The sequence below is a fragment of the Pterocles gutturalis genome, unplaced genomic scaffold (assembly GCF_000699245.1).
Source record: "Pterocles gutturalis isolate BGI_N339 unplaced genomic scaffold, ASM69924v1 scaffold18631, whole genome shotgun sequence".
Lineage (NCBI taxonomy): Eukaryota > Metazoa > Chordata > Aves > Pterocliformes > Pteroclidae > Pterocles > Pterocles gutturalis.
Genome location: NW_010098300.1, coordinates 13,609 through 22,118, shown reverse-complemented (window position 1 = coordinate 22,118; position 8,510 = coordinate 13,609). Strand labels below are relative to the sequence as shown.

At 54.7% G+C, this 8,510-nt stretch overlaps 1 protein-coding gene across 1 annotated transcript in view; it reads left to right on the top strand.

The window, feature by feature from the left end:
* IFFO1 (intermediate filament family orphan 1) overlaps positions 1 to 8,510 on the top strand; it is a gene marked incomplete at its 5' end in the record, with an annotated part of 9,816 nt that overhangs the window by 283 nt on the left and 1,023 nt on the right. The window contains 8 exons of the mRNA XM_010072537.1: positions 4,841 to 4,901; positions 4,987 to 5,082; positions 5,349 to 5,489; positions 5,935 to 5,943; positions 6,402 to 6,562; positions 7,025 to 7,145; positions 8,100 to 8,192; positions 8,377 to 8,507. Coding sequence (XP_010070839.1) covers positions 4,841 to 4,901; positions 4,987 to 5,082; positions 5,349 to 5,489; positions 5,935 to 5,943; positions 6,402 to 6,562; positions 7,025 to 7,145; positions 8,100 to 8,192; positions 8,377 to 8,507 — 813 coding nt within the window. The remainder of the gene's footprint in view (positions 1 to 4,840; positions 4,902 to 4,986; positions 5,083 to 5,348; positions 5,490 to 5,934; positions 5,944 to 6,401; positions 6,563 to 7,024; positions 7,146 to 8,099; positions 8,193 to 8,376; positions 8,508 to 8,510) is intronic.

Genomic DNA, 8,510 nt, shown 5'->3' with positions numbered 1-8,510 from the left:
GGGAGGAGAGGCTGCCCTGGCCTGACTTCCTGGGAGCGCGGGCTCAAGGCAGCATGAGGTGGGGTGTAAGGCACAAACATGGACCCCTGAAAGCATTCACCTGTGCCTGGGTCTCCTTGCTTGCCTCTTGGCGTTTGAACGCTCAAGAGATGCTCGCTGAGCCGTTTTCCGTTTTATCAACCCAGCATGAGGGGTTAGAAATGTCTTTCCAAGCGGGGAAGAAATAACATGACTCCAGGAGCTGGTGTTTCAAAGGGGAGGGGATCTGGAAACACTCGGGAAGGAGGAGCAGCAGGAAAGTAGGTGAGGAAGGTGAACATGTAGCAGTGAGCAGGTTTGGGTTGGAAAAGGCTGCTGGGAGGAGGGAGAGCTCTCTGGATACCTCAGCAGGGTGGCTGGCTCCCCCCAGGCCCTTTCCCTTCCCACTGCTCTCCCAGCTGGTGCCTCAGCAGCAGCAAGCTGTGAGGGAGCACCCCACTCCTCTGGGGCTTTCCTCCCAACCCAAAATAACTGCGGCTTGGCACGTGCCTCAGAGAAGGGCAAAGCAGAATGCAAAGCTAATCTCTTGGCCAGTTCTTCTTTCCCGTGCCTGATGGCCACTGCTCTTGCATCACGGCAGCAGCACTTTTGTTTCAAGCCAGTTTTCTGAGGCTGCTCCCGGATCTGCACGTAGGATGAGATCAGGCAGCGGGCTGGTGTTGCTGGGTCAGGGTACGGGGCTGGGTGAGACCATCGCAGGAGACTGACACCACCCAAGTGACTGATTTTTTTTGCAGAAGAAAAGTCACTTTACAATACACTTAGAAAGTAAACAATTCTGTACCCACAGGAGTGAAATGGGGCATGCCGCCCACAGGAGCCGTGCTGCCTACGGGAGCCGTGCTGCTGAGCTTCGCTTCACAGCTGTGGGTTCTGGTGCTCAGGTCAAGGCTGGGGATCCAAGATGACACCTTATGCTTTTTGGCTTTATAAGGCTTTGGCTTAGCAGGTTTGCTTGTTGGATCCTGTGAACGCACCAAGCCAGATGTGTGGGAGGAGAAAGTTGTCGTATCTTCTTTCTCACCGATTGCTGTGTGTGTGTACCTAAGGCCTCTTATTATTAAGCCAGGGGTCAGGCTCCTTCTCCAGGGGCAGGCAGCTCTCCTTGCCTTGTGGTTTCAGATCAGATAGTGGGGAGCTGGAGCCATGGAAGGCTCAAGCCTCACCTCAGTGTGGTTCATCTGGAGGGGACTGAGTTGAGTTTGTCAGTGATGCTGAAACTTTGGGAGAAAGGAAAGTTTTTTGGAGTTGTCCCACTCTGGCTGCGGGGGGGTGTGATGGCGAGAGTGGGGATGCTGGGGGCAGGCAGGGGGGCACCACGAGCCGCCACAGGCCAGTGTTGGTGGGATCTATTTTTGGACTGTGTTACCGGGGACTGGGGGAAAGCACACCCCACCCCCAGACCCTTTCCGGCACTGGCAACTTTCTGATGGGTGCAGCCAGGTCCCAAACAAGGGAATGGGACAGCAGAATCCCGTTTCCTCACTCTTCCCCATGCTGAGGGCTGACACCAGCATCCTCTGGGAGCAGAGACCTCCCTGCCATGATGGGCTCTGATCTGCCATGGGGACAGCGTGACCGGTGTCATCCCTTTGCCACCTGCCTGGGGGCAGAGGGAAGAGACCATGTTAACACAGGACTTCCCAGTTCTCTGACCCACAGCTTGGGTGCTTGGTCTTGTGCTTTCTTCAGGGCAACACTGCCACTGTGCACCTTGTGGCACTCGAAGCGGTGCAGCAGGAGGAGCTTCTCTCTGGATATGCAGGGCCTGAAATTCAAGTCTGGGATCTAGGAGCAGTGTGGGGGCAATAGGGAGAGATGAGAAGAGATGCAGCAGCAGGCGAGAGGCTCACAGGAGCCACACTTGGGAGGAGCAGACTGAGCCTAGGTGGCCTGGAGAGGGGCTAAGAGTGCCTGTGAGTATCAGAAGCCTGCCAAGCGCTAGGAATCTGAGAGTCTCATCAGGTTTGTGTTGTCTGCTGTATCTGTATTCCCAAGCAGTTTTTATCTCGGATGCTGCAAGGACGCACTGGAGGTGTAGGGTGAGTAGTGTTATGGCACAGTGTGTTAGGGTCACAGAATGGTTTGGGTTGGGAGAGGCCTTTAAAGATCATCTAGTCCAACCTGCTGCCATGAGGTTTCACTAGATCGGGCTGCACAAAGCCCTGACCTTGAACACTTCCAGTGATGGCGCATCTGCAGCTTTTCTGGGCAGCCTGCTCCAGTATCTCGCCACCCTCATATAAAAAAAATTCTTCCTTATGTCCAATCTAAACCTACCCTCTTTCAGTTTAAAACCATTGCCCCATGTCCTGTCACTGCAGGCCCCAGTAAAAAGTCTCTCTCCATCTTTCTTGTAAACCCTCTTTATATATTGAAAGGCTGCAATAAGATCTTTTGTTGCTGTAATTGCCCTCCAAGGAGGTGTGCCAGGCTGCAGGGAATTCACCTTAAGGTAAAGCTCAAACAGAACTAACACAGCAAGAGAAGGAAATGTGCAGCTCCAAGCCCCAAGCAGCGCGAAGGGTGTCCTGGGGTGCACTAGCCGTACAGCATAGGGTAACGCACCCCAGTGCCTTTTGCAGTGAACAGGATTTTTAAAGATGTGGGGGGCTGTTTATTTTGCTTAGTGAACTTCTTTAGGGGACACACCTGGAGTATGGGCAGCTGTAGGGACAGCAGTGGCTCTTGTCACGTCCCCAGCTTTGGGAGGGTTGGCCTGCAGCTGGCAAGGAGATGGCTGGGTCTGTCTGCGGCTGGGACCCTCCTGCCCTCACTGTCTGCCTTCTCCTGTATTTCAGCCTTTGGGCAGGTTGCTGCCTTGCAGCAGTGCAGGAAGGACACGCAGCTCCCCTTGGTGTGCGCCAGTGGCCATGGGGTTCTGTGGGGCAGCCTTGCTTCCCGCTGGCAGTGAGCTGGCAGTGGCCGCTGGCAGCGCTGCGCTGCGGGTGCAGTGCTGCAGGCAGGTTATTATTAGGAATGGTGCATTGCAGGAGGGAGCAGGGAAGAAGGAGCCAGGCAGGAGGCAAATGGAAGAGAGGTTTGTAAGGGATGGGTGTGCAGATTCGTTGCTTGCGGGGCGAATCGCTGTTGCCTCCTGCCTTTAAATCAGTGTTTATTTGATCTGTCCTCATCTTCCGTAGCACTGGCGTGGAATGAATTCTTCCAAGGATTTGCAGCTATGCTTTCCTTCCCCAGTGAGTCTGGGCTATATAGAGACCTGGAGGGAGGTGGTGACCGAAAAAGAGAGGAAGTGCTGTGCTGAGAAAGATGCTGACAATTTTTTCTTATGGTGGAAGGCGTTTTTCTCCACAGGGAGGGAGGCCTCGTTTGAACAGTTCCCATATAAGGGCAGTTCTACCTTTTAACTTACTCCTTCCCTCACTGTTCATTTTCCTCTTCCCCAAAAGGGATGGGAACCCCCTTTGACTCCCCTTCTGTAGCTGTGGGATGGAGCCAACACCAACACGAGGACTGCACACTTTCTCCTTGTTTGAATAAGAAGTGTTGCCAGCCTTAAGGGCTTAGAAACTCATAAGCCAGGATTCTCCCATGTGGTTAGACAATCCTGATATCCTGAGATAACAAGTGTGAGGGCTTTTCGTGTGCTTTCTGGTCTTCTAGACTTTAGCATTTCTTTTTCAAACTTGGTGGGAGTAAGTGAGAGGAGATATTTTTCATGTCCTCATGCAGGGTTGCAGCGCCTGTGTGAGTGCTTGCAAATATTAGATAGAAACTGGAGATCACAGCACCAAGCAGGGCCCAGCTCTGGTTGCTTTCCCAGAGAAATCCCACTTTCTCAGATAACTCTGGCTCTCCCAGAAGAGCCAGGAGCCGGTTAAGAATGCAGCAGCCCTGCCCTGTGCTGCACCGCAGTGTGTGCCAACCCCTCTGCTATATGGGATGCTCATTTAGCAAAGAGCAGTACAGCCTGGTGGCCTCCCAACAGACCGTGGATTCGGCCAACACCGCAGCGTGGCCCAAGATGATGAGATCATGTTGTGAAATACAATATAATAATTGCTAGGCAATGTGTCTTTGTATAGCAAGGCTGAGCACCTTGCAGCTCAGCCTTTTGCAGAGCCTAATACGGTACCCACTGGCCAACCTGGCATGAAAAGGGGCCAATCCATCCTGCTTCCTTGCAGGATGAGACAATGTTCTTTAATACAACCTGTTATGTGGCAGTACAGCCAAGGAGACTTCTGCCCCTGCCCAGGTAGCGTGGCCCAGCACAGGGCAGCCCTCTGCATTGGCACAGGCAGAGGTGCAGCCCTTCACGTTGACACGCATCATGGCCACGCATGCTGTAATGTGGTCAGCATGTCGTGTGGCTGTGATGCAGGTGGAGGAAAACTCTGCAATGTCTGCAAGCCCCTTATTGAGTGTTGGAGCTGAACCTAGTGTGACTCAAGGCCAAGGAGCTTGGGAGTGGACAGAGAGGCCGGTGGGCTGCATTGGGCGTGGGCCAGCTCCGGCGTAGCAGTGCAGCTGCCGCACGGAGCCTGCCGTTGATGTCCCCAGCTCCCCCTGTCACAGAGCAGGCAGCCATCAGCCAGCCCATGGCCAGGGCAGCGGAGAGCGTGGTGGGGCACGGGTTGTGGCCAGGGGGGCTGACGGGCGTTTGGCAGCTGCCGTAGTCTGGAAACAAGTGGTGATACATTCCTGGGCACGTTCTCCTTCCCGCCCCAGTGCCGTCATCACCCACTCTTGGATAGCTTTGGGGTGAGCAGCTGCTGCTCCCTCCTCTCCGGCAGCCGGCAAGGCTGGTGGGATCTGACCAGCGCGGTTGTCTCCCTAGATGGGAAGAGGAGTACACGGTGCGTGTCCAGCTTCAGGACCGAGTGACTGAGCTGCAGGAGGTGAGCATCGCTGTCCGCCCCCTCCCCTGTACCCCGGCTGCCCTGCACTGCTGCTGATTTGCACATCTTCCTCTGCTGGGGGCAGGAAGCCCAGGAGGCTGAAGCCTGCCAGGAGGAGCTGGCCATGAAGGTGGAGCAGCTCAAGGAAGAGCTTGTTGTCTTCAAGGGACTGATGAGCAATGTGAGTCCCTAAGCCCTCTCAGACCCAGCAGCAGTGTCCTACTCGAGCGGTGGGGCTGCTTAGGAAAGCAGTTCCTTGGTGGGACGTGTGCCGCACAGAGGTGGTCTGGCAGGGTTGGTCAAGGGCACAGTGAGCAAAATGGGGATGCGGATGCAGTCCTGCAGCACAGGGGTTACATTGCCAGGGGTGAATGTGGGGGCTCTGATTGCCATTTGCCTTGCCTAATCCTCCTCTTTTGTCCCCCTTCTGTGACGCTGTGGATTCAGAACATCACGGAGCTGGACACCAAGATCCAGGAGAAGGCCATGAAGGTGGACATGGACATCTGCCGGCGCATTGACATCACTGCCAAGCTGTGCGACGTGGCACAGCAGCGGAACTGTGAGGACATGATCAAGATGTTTCAGGTGAGAAGTGCCTGCTGCTGCTCCAGCCGCTGGCTCTAGGGAGGAGAGTTCCCAAAGGAGGTAGAAGAGACAACACCAGCCCCCTCTTAAGGGAGACACTTGGTCACCCTCACTACTGCTCCTTGCAGTCCCTTTCTCTCTGTCTCTCTTGGGATGACCAGGCGAAAGGGCACGGAGAGGAGGTGGAAAGCTCCAGCTGTTGCTTTCGGCATCAAGAGTCCCCTCAAGCTCTCACTGATCTGTTGTGTTGGGCCTGGGGACCCCGCAGTGGTAGGGGAGCAGCTGCAGGAGGGAGACGAGTTGCTTGAGTGTCTGTCTCTAACTCCATCTCTCTCCTTCCCCTTCCCCTCTCCATCATCTTCTCTCTGTCTCTCTTCTCTGTCTCTGTCTCTCTTCTGTTTCTGGATGTCACTGCTTTTCTGTCTCGCTCTCTTTGTCCCCACAGAAGCAACTGGTTAGTTCCATTCAGTTGAGAAAGTGTACAAATTTAAAACTTTCTATTAATATGGTCAGACTATAAATATTGACATATTTCACCTTTTTCAGACTGTCTCTTTTTTCCTGTCGCTGTGTTTCCCTGTCTCTGGACTGGGGTGGTGGCTGATTTGATTTTTTTTCTGCAGTAAAACCACATTGTTTTTTCTCATCAGATTCATAGATTCCATCTTTAGTTGCTTGGTTTTAATTTTAGAAATGCGAAAACCATGTTTTATCCATTGCACCATCTTTAACCTGATCATAATGAGCCCATCTCTCTCTTTCTCTCTTGCTTTTCTTTCTTCCTTTCTTTCTCTCTTTCCCCACCTTTCTGTCCTTCTGCCATTCCTTTCCCCTCCATCTCCTCCCAACTACCTGCTCTCGACCTCGGACCCGGCCTTGTTTCTGTAGTCTCTGCACTTGTCTCCCGTTAAGGTCCCAGCCTCTGTGGGGCGGAAGCGGGAGCGCAAGCAGGTCAGCGATGAAGACACCTCACTGTCGGAGAGCGATGCCTCCCGAAAACCTGAAGAGGAAGAGGAGGATGAAACCACAGCCATGAGTATCAATGAGGAAATGCAGAGGATGCTGAACCAGCTGTGAGTGTGGCCCAGCCTGGCACCGGCTCGCCCTCAGCTGCTCCACGTCTCCGCCACCGGCATCGAGCAAGGCTCCGGCACCAGGCTCCTGCTGGTGCCTGGGATAGGGAGGGCAGGGGCGGGCTGAGGCTCCCCTTCCCGGGGGAGGGTGAGACGGGAGGTGCTGCCACGGGGTATGTACACCCTGTGCTCTGTGGCATGGTGGGAGCGGGTGGGAGCTGCTGCAGCTGCCCTCCTCTCGCCCCCGTTCCTGCTTTCTGGGAGGCACTGTCTGAATTTGCCAGGGCTCCGGACTGTAAAGCCAGCCCCTTCCCTGCCAGCTGCGGGGTTTGGGCAGCCTTGAGCTCACCCTGGCCAGACCTCCAAAAGCTGCAGCACTACTGCACGGGGGGGCAAGGCTTTCGGCACTGGCACAGCCAGGTTTTCCTGCTGGGTGCTGACATGCTATTCCCTTGCTCCCAGGAGGGAATATGACTTTGAGGATGACTGTGACAGCCTCACATGGGAGGAGACAGAAGAAACACTGCTCCTCTGGGAGGACTTCTCTGGATATGCCATTGCAGCTGCAGAGGTGCAGGGGGAGGTAACAGTGGTGTCAAGTCCCCTTGGGGATCCAGCCCTGGGTTGGGATGCTCGATCCTGCCTGAGAAGATGCTTCCTCAAAGTCCAGACTTCAGCCCCTCCATTCCCTGCAGGCTTGTACAGATGCTTCCCTCCAACCACCCCTATGTAAATACCATAGAATCATAGAACCACAGAATGGTTTGGGTTGGAAGGGACCTTAAAGATCATCAAGTTCCACCCCTCCTGCCATGGGCAGGGACACCTCCCACTAGCCCAGGTTGCCCAAAGCCTCATCCAGCCTGGCCTTGAACACCTCCAGGGATGGGGCATCCACAGCTTCCCTGGGCAACCTGTTCCAGTGTCTCACCACTGTCACAGTAAAAAATTTCTTCCTAATCTAATTCTAGTCTAAATCTACCCTCTTTATGTTACTGCATCCTTGCAAAGGTCTCCATGTTAGACAGACCAAGGTCCTCTAGCCTAGAAGACATGCCAAGGGCACAGCCCACGCGCAGGGGACAAGGTGCTTTTTCCAGCTGCAGCCCTCCCAGGAGAGAAGATCTCCTCTGGCTGGGCTGGGCTCTGGTGGTCTCTTGCTTGGACTCTCCAGCCCACCTGCCTGCTGTGTGGCAACACTGCCCAAATGGAGGCTTCAGCATCTGGCCAAAGCCCCCGCTGTCCCACATCTTCAGTGCTGGGCTGTCCCTCAGGGATGGGCTGTTCTCTCCACAGCTTCTGTGGATTTGTTCTGGGCTGATGTGCTCACTGCCCAGAGTGGCCAGTCCTGGGTCTCTGTACCCCATGTTGGAAAGTCTGACTCGTGCCTTATTTATTGCTCAGACAACACTGATTATGTTTCTTCCTCTTTTCCCAGTGCTGCCAGTTCTCTCTCTGATTTTTCTCTCTCTTGCCTTTGGTTTCCCATGTTGGACACCTCCTTGCCTCTAACCCTGCTGTCTGCTCTCCCTGACAGCAGGATGACAGCCTGGAGAAAGTGATCAAGGACACGGAGTCGCTGTTCAAGAGCCGTGAGAAGGAGTACCAGGAAACCATCGACCAAATAGAGGTGGGAGGAGGAAGAGGGGAGGACATGGCACAGAAGGGGGTGAAATGGGGGAGTGGGTCCCTGGGAGAGGGAGGCACCATGCTGGAGCAGGTAGTTGGTAAAGGAGGGCGGCAGCCTGGGGTCTGGCCGTGCCCCCTGCCCTGCACTGCCCTGGGTTCATCTCTGCACTGTTTCCCTTGTGCAGCTGGAGCTGGCCACAGCCAAGAATGACATGAATCGGCACCTGCATGAGTACATGGAAATGTGCAGCATGAAGCGAGGCTTGGATGTGCAGATGGAGACTTGCCGGCGGCTCATCACCCAGTCTGGGGACAGGTG